The sequence below is a fragment of the Silurus aristotelis genome (genome assembly GCF_946808225.1).
Source record: "Silurus aristotelis genome assembly, chromosome: 18".
Lineage (NCBI taxonomy): Eukaryota > Metazoa > Chordata > Actinopteri > Siluriformes > Siluridae > Silurus > Silurus aristotelis.
Window position 1 is genome coordinate 10784117 of NC_139591.1, and position 14852 is coordinate 10798968.

Here is a 14852-nt window from a genome sequence, read left to right on the forward strand (position 1 = left end):
AATTTGGAGAGAGAATACTAGTAACTTTTTGGAACTATATTGTTAGTGAGCCTTCAACCATCTGTGTTTTAGGTTGCAGGTAGGCATGGGTACAAAAACCTGGTAACCAGTGAACTGAATGGAGGAGCTTGTTCAATAAATGTTTAATTTAAGCAATTTTCTGTATCACGTCTTATTAATTAAGAATTAGATTTTATGACGTAGGGGAAAAAAGAAAACCAATCCAATTGATTTTTATTTGTATAGCGCTTTTAACAATGAACATTGTCTCAAAGCAGCTTTACACAGATAATGTGGTGATTAAAAGTAAATATGTTCTTTATAAGTAAGTTTGTCCCTGATGAGCAAGCCGGTGGCGACTGTGGCAAGAAAAAACTCCCCGAGATGGCATAAGGAAGAAACCTTGAGAGGAACCAGACTCAAGACGGAACCCATCCTTATCTGGGTTGCACCGAATGTCCATTTGTAGCAGATATACGATGTCGCGGGGTACAGTGATGATGATCAGAAGCGAAAAGTTGTCCTGAGTCGGTGTAGGAGACTGTTGACATATTAACTACAGTCCAATCCATCCTCAAAGCTCCCGTTCTTACTCTGGAATTTCATGGAACCACCCAAGGCGTTGATGAGAAACCATCCCAAGCTGCACAGAGTGGCCTCCAGTCGAAGAGAACACTATCAAGAGGTAGGCCTGGACGAAGTGGGAAGATCCACAAAGGGGAGAGGGGCAGGAACAGTGGTCACTGTAGCCTCAGGAGCATGTTTAACTCGACCGAGAGCGAGAGAAGAGAAGAGAAGAGAAGAGAAGAGAAGGATATGGATTATTTTGTGTCCTTATTGTTGTATGAAAGTTAATATCACTGTTCAGTTTGGACTCCGGCAAGACTTGCTATGGCAGCATAACTACAAGGGAGAACCAGAAGGTAACACAGAAATGAGGGATCTCTGGGATAAGAGACGACCCACCACACCACCGTCAATGAACCTGAGTGAACTTGTGAATGTGAGGGGACGACAGCATACAAATATCCCAGTTCATCAAACACTCTATATCCATGTTCCCTCCAGATCTGCGCATTTTCCTAAGAAAAAATCTACTGTTCAACCTCGACTTGAACACTGAGACTGTGTCTGAGTCCCGAACACTGATTGAAAGGCTGTTCCATAACTGTGAGGCTTTATAAGAGAAAGATCTGCCCCCTGCTGTAGTTTTCATTATTTAAAGGAACCAACAGATAGCCTGCACCTTTTAATCTAAGTAGGCGTGGAGGATCATACAGTAAAACCCCGTTGTACGAGCATAATTCGTTCTTGAAAATTGCTTGTAGGTACATTTGCTCGCTCGTTCGAACTGATTTTCCTCATAAGAATGAATGTAAAAGCGATATAATCCGTTCCGAGATCTCATTCGATTGCTTATTTCTGCAATTAAATAGTATGTGTAGCCTTTTTTAAACAAACAAATACACCGCAAATTATCGTAATGTAAACATAATTTAACACTTATTCATGTGGTAGTGGTTGATTGGTAGTGTGAGAAACACACCACGCTCATAACCTCCTCGGTTTCCATGGAAATTCTATTTACTTTCGTTTTCACAGCACCATCACTGATTTTCTTGGGAGACATTTTTCAAGATTTCTAGTGAAATAAAAATATAAAACTAAAAAAAGTTATGCTTTTCCTGCACTGTACAATGAGAGCGACCGAGTGATACATCATCAACTAAGCGACTGATGCTTCCCTCCGCCGAAAGCGGTGAACCGGCAGCGTGGGTTTGCTCGTGCCTTCGAAATTTGCTCGTGAAATAGGGTAAAATTTTGCGAGCAAGGTCGCTCGTATCTCCGTTTGCTCGTACTATAGGTTGCTCGTACAACAGGGTTTTACTGTACAGGTAAAGAATTTCACTCAGATACTGCGGTGCAAGACCGTTAAGTGCTTTATACGTCGGTAGTAGTATTTTATAATCAATGCAAGATTTGATTGGGAGCCAGTGTAGACTGATTAAAACAGGAGTGATGTGGTCATATTTTCTAGATCTAGTGAGGACTGTTGCTGCTGCATTCTGAACTTTATGCACTTACTCAAACACCCAGGCAGTAAAGCGTTACAGTAGTCTAATCTAGAAGTAACAAAGCATGAACTAGTTTTTCTGCATCCTGTAATGACATCATATTGCTAATTTGAAATATTGAATATTTCTAAGGTGAAAGAAGGCGATCCTGGTGATATTATTCACGTGAGCCTCGAAGGAAAGACTAGGGTCAATAATAACACCAAGGTCTTTGACAGCCGTACACGCTGAGACAGAAACACCATCCAGAGATGCTACGTAATCGGAAAGTTTGCTTCTAGCTGCATGTGGTCCTAGTAAAAGTACTTCCGTCTTATCTGAGTTGAGCAGAAGAAAGTTATCAAGCATCCACTGTCTAATGTCCTTTACACACTTCTCAATATTGTTAAGCTGATCTCTCTCATCTGGCTTTGCTGAAATATACAACTGCGTATCATCAGCATAGCAATGGAAGCTAATATCATGTTTATGTATGAATTCACCGAGAGGCAGCATATATAAAGAGAAAAGCAGTGGGCCTAAGACAGATCCTTGAGGAACACCAAACTTTACCTCAGAGAGTCTGGAGAACTCACCATTTACATCAACAAACTGATAGCGATCAGTCAAATAAGACCTGAGCCAAGAGAGAGCTGTTCCCTTTATTCCAACATCCTTCTTAAGTCTAGCAAGTAGTATAGTGTGATCAATGGTGTCAAAAGCTGCACTATGGTCGAGCAAACCAAGTAAAGAGACAAAACCCTGATCAGAGTCCAATAACAGGTCATTTACCACCTTAACTAGTGCCGTCTCTGTGCTATGATGAGGCCTAAATTCTGACTGATACATTTAAAAAATGTTATTCATAAGTAGATGTGAGCATAACTGCTGTGCTACAACCTTTTCTAAAATTTTTAAATAAAGGGGAGACTTGATATTGGTCTGTAGTTGGACAGCTAACATGGGTCAAGGTCAGGTTTCTTAATTAGGGATTTAATAACTGCCAGTTTGAAGGATTTAGGTACATAACCAGTGCTAATGGAAGAGTTTATTATTTTTTTAAACGGGTTCAATTACCTCTGGAATTATCTGTTTAAGGAAACTTGTAGGCAAGGGATCGAGAATGCAGGTTGATGATTTTGATGAGGAAATTAATGAAATTAAGTCATTCTCATGAATAGGAGTGAAGCTTTATAGTTGATTGTCCAGTGACACTGCTGTCTACAGCGTTACTTGTAAAATAATTTGGATTTATATTAACCGGCTGGAATTCTTGCCTGATGTTTTCAATTTTATTATTTAAAAAGTTCATGAAATCATTACTACCTAATGATGGTGTGCATGTTAGTGCAGTGTTTTTATTTCCTGTTAATTTTGCTGCCGTGCTGAATAAAAATCTAGGATTATGCTTGTTATTTTCTATGAGGGTGGAGAAATATGCTAATCTAGCAGCACTGAGATTTTCTATAATTTAGGAGGCTCTCCTTCCATGCTATTTGAAATACTGTTAATTTTGTTTGATGCCATTTACGTTCTAATTTTCGAGTGGTCTGTTTTAAGGTGCGAGTATGATCATTATACCACTGTGCTATTTTTTTCTCCCTTATCATTTTGGTCTTAAGGGGGGCTACATCATCTAGAGTATAACGTAACATTGATTCTAGGTATTCAGTGGCCCAGTCAAGCTCTGCGGGGTCAGACGGAGATCTATTTAATATCGTAATTTCTGGAAGATTATTGATAAAACGCGGTGCTGTAGCTGACGTGAAAGTACGCTTAACACGGTAACGTGGTGAGGTAGTAATGCAATGACTGAGGCAGATTATAAAAGAGATGAGATAATGGTCTGAAATAGCTTCAGACTGTGGAATTATGACTAATTTTTGTATTTTTAATCCAAATGTTAACAAATCGAGAGTGTGTCCACCACTATGAGTGGGTCCTATAACATTCTGATGAACATTCTAATTCCAACTGAATCTAGAATGGACACAACTGCTGCTCTTAAGGAGTCTTCCTGATTATTAAAATGAATATTAAAGTCACCAATTATTAATGCTTTGTCTAAAGAAGTAGCTAAATTTGTGATGAATGGATTCTATGAGAAAATCAGAGTAGGGCCCTGGGGGTCTATAAATAATAATTAGTGGAATTGACTGACTGGACCTGCTTTTGGACACTGAATATTTTATGTTGGTGTAAAGAACTTTAAATGTTTTACATTTGTGTTTAGTCTTTTGTGTGACGCTTAGATTATTATTAAAAATAGCTGTGACTCCGCCTCCTTTGCCATTTAGACAGGGTTGGTGTATGTAACTATACCCAGGAGGTCTCACTTCATTTAATGCTACATATTCAATTGGTTTAATCCACGTTTCTGTCAAACACATTATTTTAAACTTCTAGTCGGTAATAATTTTGTTTATAGTAAGCGCTTTTGACGTGAGAGATCTAATATTCAGCAATCCTATCTTTAGATCAGAGGTGCTGGCTGTGTGTTCAGTCCTGTTTAATTTAATGTTAATCAGGTTACTAAAACAGACTTTCTGAGAACCAGCCGAACATATCGGCCAAACATATCGGCCAAAAATTGGCATCATATATCTCCATCGGCTGCCCTGATTTCTAAATATCGGCAGCGACAAGAGAAAAACCCATTTCGGTCGACCTCTAGTTAGAACCCAATGACTTAAATTTGGATTTCTCAGACCACAGGACAGTTTTCCACTGATCTAATGTTTATTTCTATGTGTTTCTTGGTCCAAGCATACGTATCTTTTCTACTTCTTGTACTTTCTAAAGTAACGGTTTCTTTGCCACAATTCCACCAGACTCGCACAGTCACCTCTGAACAGTAGATGTTGAAATATGTCTACCATCTGCAACTTCAAGAAGCATTTATATTCTGTAAATCTGCAGTTTGCAGAATGTGTGCTAAGCTGTCATCAAAGCTAACCTATTCCCACCCTTATGATGGTCTCTAGCTAGCATTTTACACCATATTAGGATCAGTGATGACCAAACAAAGCAGTGGTTTTACACATTGAATAGAATTGTAGCAGGTTATTACTTGTATTATTTAGGGTCCAAGCACTGAAGATGGAAGAGATTTGCATCAAGATTTATTAGTATTTATTTATTTAAAAACAAATAACAGGACATGCCTTTACTGTGGCACATAAGATTCTATTAATAAATTAATTTGAATCTTGTTTTCACATTGTACACAGTAGTAAAAAACTCCTTTTCTAAACTAACCCTATTCATAAAGCATAAAATAAGGAATATTTCAAAAATAAAGCCCAATGACGAAATCATTAAACAAATATGGCTCAAGTTAATATCTGAAATTTCTTCCCTACCCCAAGAGTAAAAGCTGTTTAATGTAACGGTATAATTTAGCAGAAAAAGAAAATAAAAAAAATGAAAATTGCAGTGGAAGAAATGTGCAAAATCTACTAATGAGAAAATGCGATGGATGTACCATGTTCTGAGTGGACTCCATTCAGTGATTTCATCTAGCCTGAATCACCTGCTTTTCAAACATATTTATCAATGTGTGAGTTACTCATATATATGTTTATATAATTAGTAATCCCTCGCCACATCGCAGTTAAGCTTTCGCGGTTTTACTGTAACGCTGGGATTTTATGTGGAACATAAAATTTAAGCTTACTGAAGAGCTGTAATGCTCTTTTTGGGTATGCAGTACATTAATTTCATCGTCATCACCATCATTAGTAATGCACACAATTCATCATCGTTACCCCCACAAGGCGAGGGATTACTGTTCCCTGACCGGGGATCGAACCCGGGCCGCAGCGGTGAGAGCGCCGCATCCTAACCACTAGACCACCAGGGAACCACTGTATAGTAATATAATATTTCACAAATATTTATTTAGTAAATAGCTTAATGCCTTAAGTGTTAAGGCAGGAATCAGGAGCATTATGCAGGAAGCTCAAAAGTTCACAATTAGCTCTAAAGTGACTTATTGGAACAAAAAAAAATTGCTGCGTAGCAAAAAAATTTAAAATAGAATAAACAATTTAAGCTGAGGGCTCAGAGGCGAACTCGTCCATCACCCAAGCTGAAGTCACCGAGGTAGTAAAGAAACTCCTTGGTGGCAAGGCACCGGGGGTGGATGAGATCCGCCCTGAGTACCTCAAGTCTCTGGATGTTGTGGGGCTGTCTTGGCTGACACGCCTCTGCAGCATCGCGTGGCGGTCGGGGACAGTGCCTCTGGAATGGCAGACCGGGGTGGTGGTCCCTCTTTTTAAGAAGGGGGACCGGAGGGTGTGTTCCAACTATAGGGGGATCACACTTCTCAGCCTACCTGGGAAAGTCTATGCCAGGGTACTGGAGAGGAGAATACGGCCGATAGTAGAACCTCGAAATCAGGAGGAACAGTGTGGTTTTCGTCCAGGCCGTGGCACACTGGACCAGCTCTATACCCTCTACAGGGTGCTGGAGGGTTCATGGGAGTTTGCCCAACCAGTCCACATGTGTTTTTTGGATTTGGAAAAGGCATTGGACTGTGTCCCTCGCGGCGGCCTGTGGAGGGTGCTCCGGGAGTATGGGGTCGGGGGCCCTTTACTAAGGGCTGTCCGGTCCCTGTACGACCGAAGCAGGAGCTTGGTTCGCATTGCCTGCAGTAAGTCAGACTTGTTCCCGGTGCATGTTGGACTTCGGCAGGGCTGCCCTTTGTCACCGGTTCTGTTCATAATTTATATGGACAGAATTTCTAGGCGCAGCCAGGGGCCGGAGGGTGTCCTGTTTGGTGACGACACGATTTCGTCTTTGCTCTTTGCAGATGATGTTGTCGTGTTGGCTTCATCAGACCAGGAACTTCAGCATGCACTGGGACGGTTTGCAGCCGAGTGTGAAGCGGCTGGGATGAGAATCAGCACCTCCAAATTCGAGGCCATGGTCCTCAGTCGGAAAATGGTGGCTTGCCCACTTCAGGTTGGTGGGGAGTTCCTGCCGCAAGTGGAGGAGTTTAAGTATCTTGGGGTTTAGTTCACGAGTGAGGGAAGGGTGGAACGGGAGATTGACAGACGGATCGGTGCAGCTTCTGCAGTAATGCGGTCGATGTACCGGTCTGTCGTGGTGAAGAAAGAGCTGAGCCGCAAGGCGAAGCTCTCGATTTACCGGTCAATCTACGTTCCTACTCTCACCTATGGTCATGAGCTCTGGGTCATGACCGAAAGGACAAGATCCCGGATACAGGCGGCCAAAATGAGCTTTCTCTACAGGGTGGCTGGGCGATCCCTTAGAGATAGGGTGAGAAGCTCAGTCACTCGGGAGGAGCTCAGAGTAGATCCGCTGCTCCTCCACATCGAGAGGGGTCAGCTGAGGTGGTTTGGGCATCTGTTCCGGATGCCTCCTGGACGCCTTCCTGGGAAGGTGTTCCGGGCGCGTCCCACTGGGAGGAGACCCTGGGGAAGACCTAGGACACGCTGGAGAGACTATGTCTCCCTGCTGGCCTGGGAACGCCTCGGTGTCCCCCCGGAAGAGCTGGAAGAAGTGGCTAGGGAGAGGGAAGTCTGGGCATCTTTGCTTAGACTGCTGCCCCCGCGACCCGGCTTCGGATAAGCGGGAGAAGATGGATGGATAAACAATTTACTTCCCTAAACAGCCTAACCAAAAACAGGTCAAAGCCCCAGAGAAATTACAATCATACCTCTAGTACCACTGAATATATGAGTTGCATCAAACGACAATTTGCATTGCTGTGTTAATCTGTGAGTAGATTTCTATTGTCTAGTTTAAAAACATGGAATGCAGCCAGTCACATTGCAACACTCACTTTTTAGTCTGAAAGTTATGTATTCATTATTCTTATTATTAATCTTTTTTTTTTTTCCCCCAAGAATGATGTTCAGCCCAATCTGTAAGTCATAAACACCCAACCTATGGTGCAGAATTTCAACTGCTACTCTACTTAGCAATGGATGACATTGTCTGATGGTGGCACTGTTATGCAACTCTTAATGCTTGGTTAAACACAACTTTTTCCGCTGTGGCCAAGGTTGCTCACAACTTCAGAAGGATTTATGACAGGTCTATGATTCCTTCTGTACATCATTCTTTATAATATTCGATGTAGAGTACTGTCAGGTGTGAAGAAATGCTGTAAAAAAAGGATCTTCCTCTTCTTCTTTCCTACCATTAGGGGTCGCCACAGGGGATCATCCATCTCCATACCCCCCTGTCCTCTACATCTGCCTCTTTCACACCAACTACCTGAATGTCTTCCCTCACCACTTCCATGAACCTCCGTCTTTGTCTTCCTCTTTTCCTCCTTCCTGGTGGCTCCATCCTTAGCATTCTTCTACCAATATAACTCATGTCTCTCCTCTGCACATGTCCAAACCATATCAATCTCGCCTCCCTCACCTTGTCACCAAAACGTCCTACATGGGCTGTCCCTCTAATAGAAGGGTTATTTTGCGAAGGGTCATTTGCTTTTACATTTATGAAAACTGTATTTACCTTAATCCATATAGAGTATGAACTGAACTCATTTCTAATCTTGTCCATCCTCGTCCCTCCCAACAAAAACCTTAACAACTTCAGCTCTGCTACCACCAGCTCCACCTCCTGTCTTTTACTCAATGCCACTGTCTCTAATCCATACAACATCGCAGGTCTCACCACAGTCCTATAAACCTTCCCTTTCATTCTTGCAGATACCCTACTATCACAACATCCTTCTCTATACTTCTCCATCAACATTCTCAAAGCAAATAGAGCATCTGTGGTGCTCTTCCTCTGCATGAAACCATACTGTTGCTCACAGATGGTCACCTCTTCTCTCAGCCTGGCTTCCACTACTCTTTCCCATAACTTCATGGTGTTATTGATCAACTTTATTCCCCTGTAGTTACTGCAGCTCTGCACATCTCCCTTATGCTTAAAGATCGGTACCAGCACACTCCTTCTTTATTCCTCAGGCATCCTCTCACCTTCCAGAATCTTGTTAAACAATCTGGTTAAAAACTTCACACCAAGTACTTTTCTAGCTGCCTCCCTCATCAATTCAATTCATTTTTATTTGTATAGCGCTTTTAACAATGAATATTGTCTCAAAGCAGCTTTACACAGATAATGTGGTGATTAAAAGTGAATATGTTCTTTATAACTAAGTTTGTCCCTGATGAGTAAGCCGCTGGCAAATGTGGCAAGGAAAAACTCCCCGAGATGGCATAAGGAAGAAACCTTGAGAGGAACCAGACTCAAGACGGAACCCATCCTTATCTGGGTTGCACCGAATGTCTATTTATAGCAGATATACGATGTTGCAGGGTACAGTGATGATGATCAGAAGCGAAAAGTAGTCCTGAGTCAGTGTAGCAGACATTAACTTCATTCCAATCCATCCTTAAAGCGCCCGTTCTTACTCCAGAATTTCATGGAACCACTCAAGGCGTTGATGAGAAACCGTCCCAAACTGCACAGAGTGGCCTCCAGTCGAAGAGAACACTCCTGCAGTAGTTACCCAATCATCCAGCACCTCTTCACCACCACTGAACCCCTGTCTGTCCTCTTCTCTTAACCTCACACTACAGTCTTCCTCTTTCAGTTTCCACCATCTTATTCTTCTTTCAGTCCTCACTCTCCTCCTCTTCTTCTTCGCCTCCAAAGCCATTCTACAGACCACCATCCGATGCTGTCTAGCTACACTGTCCCCCGCCAACACCTTACAGTCTCCAATCGCCTTCAGGTTGCATCTCCTACATAGAACATAGTCCACCTGTGTGCACCTTCCCCCACTCCTATAGGTCACTCTATGATCATCCTTCTTCTTAAAATACGTATTCACCACTGCCATTTTCATCCTTTTAGCAAAATCTACCACATTTGCCCTTCTACATTCCTCTCTTTAAAACTATACCTACCGATCACCTCTGTTTCCTTCACCTACATGCCCATTAAAGTCTGCCCCAATCACCAATCGTTCATTCCTAGGTACACCATCTACCACTTCATCTAATTCACTCCAGAATCTTTCCCATTCCTCCATCTCGCAGCCGACTTGTGGAGCAAAGGCGCTGATGACATTTATCATCAACCCTTCAACTTCCAGCTTCACGTTTATCACCCTATCAGAAACTCTCTTTACTTCCACTACACTCTTACTGTACTCTTCCTTCAGAATCACCCCTACACCATTTCTCTTTCCCTCCACACCATGATTTAACAGTTTAAACCCACCTCCAATGTTCCTGGCCTTACTCCATTTTCACTTGGTCTCCTGAACACACAACACACAAACTTTCTCCTCTCCATCATATCAGCTACCTCTCTCCCTTTATCAGTCATAGTACCAACATTTAAAGTACCACCCGAACCTCCACTCTCCTACACTTCTCCTTTCCTTGCTGTCTCTGTAGACATCTTCACACTCTCCTTCTCCTTCTTTGGCTAACATTTGCTCAGTTTCCACTGGTACCCTGTTGGCTAACAATACCTGTGGCGGTTGTTGGTAACCCGGGCCTCAACCGATCTGTTATGAAATTCTAATTTGTGATCCGCATATTCGATTTGGCACGTTTTACGCTGAGTGCCCTACCTAACGCAACCCTCCCCATTTATCCGGGCTTGGGACCGGCACTAAGAGTGCACTGGCTTGTGCCTCCCTAATGGCTGGGTTGCTGTAAAGAAAGAATGCTTTCGAAAATATATATTAATTGTTTATTTTCTATCAATGTACAAAATGCAAAGTGAGCGAGCAGAAGAAAATCTGAATCAAATCGATATTTAATGTGACTACCCTTTGGCTTCAAACCAGCATCAATACTTAGACATGCACAAAGTCAAGGATTTTGCAGGATCAGGAGAGTCAGGTGTATGATTAACCAGTTATATTATGTAGATACTAATGATCATCAATTTCATATGTAGGTTGAAGCACTGGGTGAGGAAATACTCATATATAAAATACTCTGCTACTAATTTAAGGTTGTGCAAGACAGTTTCATGTCTCAGGTCATACACCTTGGTATTGAGCAAAGCAATAAGACACAAGGTCTTATAGGAGCTGTTGCTCTCGATTATTTTAGTAATCGAGTTTTCTATCAATTATTGAATCAATAATCGAGTAATCAGATAAGAATTTAATTTTTCTTTATTAAAGAGCAAAAATAAAAATACAAGAGAAAAAAATTTACAAAAAAATTTTTGTAATTTACAAATACAAAAAAATTTTTAAATAAAAAAAGGTAAACACACGGTATAGTTTTATTTGTGTTTTAGTTTGAAATGATCTCAATCTTTGGAAACTTTGTCTTGCTTTGGCCTGAATCATATGGAAGCCTGTTTCCTCCACATAAAAAAAGTTATAATTTAATCTTATCTATTTAATCTAATTTTGCCTTTTTTTTCCTCCTCTTCCACTCCTCCATAATAATATCACAGAGCTGCTGGATGTTAGAGAGGGCATCATGTTTTGCTTGAGAATGTCACAGTACATGTTGGAATTCGTGTTTGTCTCAATGAACGCAGCTCCCCAGTACCAGCAGCACTTATGCAGCTGCAGAACATGATGCTGCCACCACCATGCTTGACTTGTTGGTACTCCTCACCAGGTGTCACCACACATGCTGGACACCATCCGAGCCAATCAAGTTTTTTGTCTCATCAGACCACAGGGCATGGTTCCAATAATCTATGCTGTTGGAAAGGTTGTCTTCAGCAAATTGTTTGCAGGCTTGCTTTTGCTCCAGCTTCAACAATTTTTTTCATACCTGCCTAGAATTTATTTTATAGTACAATAACATATCAAGTTACATGTGATTGCAAATTTCACATTCAAAGCATGCCATTAAGCAGGAATGGACCACGAAATACTGGCACATAGTTTGCACTGTATAATGCAGGTTCTCTTTTCCACTGCTTAGATTTAAGCTATTATTTGTAGCATGAATGTTAAATGAAGCCTATTCACGATTTTTATCCAGTTCCCTAAAATGTTTGCATATTATTAATCAAAATTTGTGTGTGTGTTTAAAGAGGAAACAAAATATGGCTTGGCTGGGTATTTTTACTTCTAGTTGGTATATGAACTGTACAACTTTGTCTATCACCAGGGCAACAATGATGATGTGATTTTGTCTTGCTGCCTGCAATACTGTCAAGACAAGGCTAAGGACTTTATACCTGCTCAGAAAGGTGAGAAATCAGTTTTCTTTTAACTAAACCAGCAACCATCTCTATGCAAGTTTGGGTTTGAATTACGAAAGTGTGTTACTGTGTTTTTATTTTGGAAATGTTTATAGATTTTTTATTTTCCCTTTATGTTGACCTGTCTAAATGTATAAAAATTTTTTGTCAGATGGACCTATTCGTCTTCAAAGGGAAGTGGTTTTGCTCACCGATGACCGTAATTTGCGTGTAAAAGCTCTATCATGGAATGTTCCAGTTCGAGACCTCCCTGCCTTCCTAAGCTGGGCTAAAGTGGGTTGAACGTAGAGTACAGACTTCCTGATAATAAAACAATGCTCATCACCCACTGCAACAGCATGGGCAGCAAGAAAGAGGCACAGACGCAGCGAAAGGGAGTATGTTTGGGAGAGTAGAAATCATCAAACCTTTTTTGTAAGTAAGAGAAAAAGCAAATAATGCAGAATTACTTTATTTTCAAGGAGATGAGTTTCATTATCCTTATAAGAATAAAGTATTGAGAGTCCTGTCCCTGTTAGTTATAGGGAATATTTTGTGTGTGGGACAGAACAAAAATTCCTACACTGTACATGTAAGCTATGATTACTGAAAATAAAGAAGCTTCATTTAGGAGAGGTGGGAAAGAGGTATGTTAAACCAGACCAAATTTGATAATGTTTGGGAGATTTTTTTGTCTGTCATCTTTTGTTTCTGTTCTACAAGGCCTTAAAAACATGTATAAACAATTTGAGCTTGATTTTATACACACAACCAAAATCAACCATACACTTACCAGACTTGTTTCTTAGTTTACTTGTTTTATGTATGAGGGGGCATGCATTGATTACCTCCTTGATATAGGATTTATGACTAATCAAAATAATAATTAAAAAAAAAAAAAAATGCCCCCCCCCCCCCCCCCCCCCCCGCCTTTACATCTTATGTTTGCCAGTAAATCATAAACTATAAATTCTCAGTTAATTAATTACGGTTAATTAATATTTTTATTTGGTAGTATGTATTACAACAATCTTGCCGTGTATATTGCCCTCCACTAACATTGGCATCTGTGGGAGATATGAGTAAAGAAGTCTTTAACAATATTTAACACACACCATACATAAAGTACTGTACAAAAGTTTTAGGCAGTATCTGCCTGTATTTCTCATTGAGGAATATTATTCACTATTAATCCTGACCAAATCTCCCAACTCAGTTTGTAGAAATGCAGCCTCAAACTTGCAAGAAACATCCACCATTATTTAATAGTTTGTTTTAAATTTAAATAGCAGTTTTAAATAAGTGAACCAAGTGTATTTATCCACAATGAGCAAGCCTGGGGAGAACATCAGAGAGTGAGAAATATCATGAGCACCTGAGTGTGTGATTTGAATAATGTTTATTCTACATATATAATACAGTCAGAGTTGTGGAACAGGTGTTGCTGTTACTTGCTTCCTGCTACAGGCAAATAGCCTGCTGCTATTTATGTGCACCCCATTTCCAAAATTTTTGTGCATTATTAATGGCTTACTAGTAAATTGCACTCACACCACTCAATCCCAACAATCCCCCCTAAGAGTTGCAAGTGCCAGCCCCTCCTCCCTGCTGCTATAAAGACACTTATGAGTGGTCAAAGGTGAATGCATGGCTCAGTGCCTATACAGTGACATTTAGGCTAACTGATCCCAGAATATTCAATTTAAGTTTATAGTGCTTTTCACAAAGCAGATTTATAGAACAAACATTTTAATGTGTATTTATCCCAGATGAGCAAGCCTAAAACAAACTGTAAGGGAAGAAACCTTGAGAGGAACCCGACTCAAAAGGGGAACTCGTGCTTATTTGGGGGACACCAAGAGTGTGGTTATAAATCATAAAAACATTATACACACTGAAGAGTGAGAAATATCTAAATAAGAATGGCCAAATGAGAAGTGGATTTTAAGCTTTTATAACAGGTGGGAGCCATAGTACCTGATAACATTATAGGTAAACCTGTGTGCCTTGTTTTCAGAGATGTGGCTGTAATTAAAGAATATAATGTAATCAGATATGTGAGCTTGCCTCTGATTTCTACTGAACAGCCAAGAAAAGATGGACAATATGGCATGAGAGAGAAAACAAAAAAATTGGGTTTTTATTGTTTACAGTTTTTCACACTTTTCCTAAAATCAAAAGACAGCCTGTATTTGAAGATTTGCAAATTTTCATAAGTTTGTTCATATTTCAAAATTTAAATTTTGCTATTGTATTATATAAGGTACTGTTAATAAAAAACAATTCAACTTTTTTTTTTTCTTCCCCCAAAATATTATTGTAGTATGTCTGTTTAAGTTCTCATTTCTGTTTAAATAATGGTGTTAAACTGGTAAATAAATTTTTATTTTGTTCGCCCCACGACCATGCTTTAAATTTTGTCCCTTTATTTGTGCCCTTTGTGTTTGACACCCCTGCTGTAGACCATTCTTCTTTTTTTTTATACCAACAAATACCTTAGTACAACAATAATTGTACTGCAAATCTATAAATCTAAATGGGTCAAGGAGGAAAATTATGTGTAAACAGTCTTTGAATAGACTAGGCATAAGTCCTTCATACAACCCCACTTCAAAACCTTCTGTACAATAATCA

At 40.3% G+C, this 14852-nt stretch overlaps 1 protein-coding gene across 1 annotated transcript in view; it reads left to right on the forward strand.

Moving 5' to 3' along the window:
• smg6 (SMG6 nonsense mediated mRNA decay factor) overlaps positions 1-14621 on the forward strand; it is a 39921-nt gene extending 25300 nt beyond the window's left edge. The window contains 2 exon segments of the mRNA XM_083569028.1: positions 12146-12227; positions 12391-14621. Coding sequence (XP_083425154.1) covers positions 12146-12227; positions 12391-12521 — 213 coding nt within the window. The 3' untranslated portion in view covers positions 12522-14621.
• Positions 14622-14852: the final 231 nt, after the last annotated feature.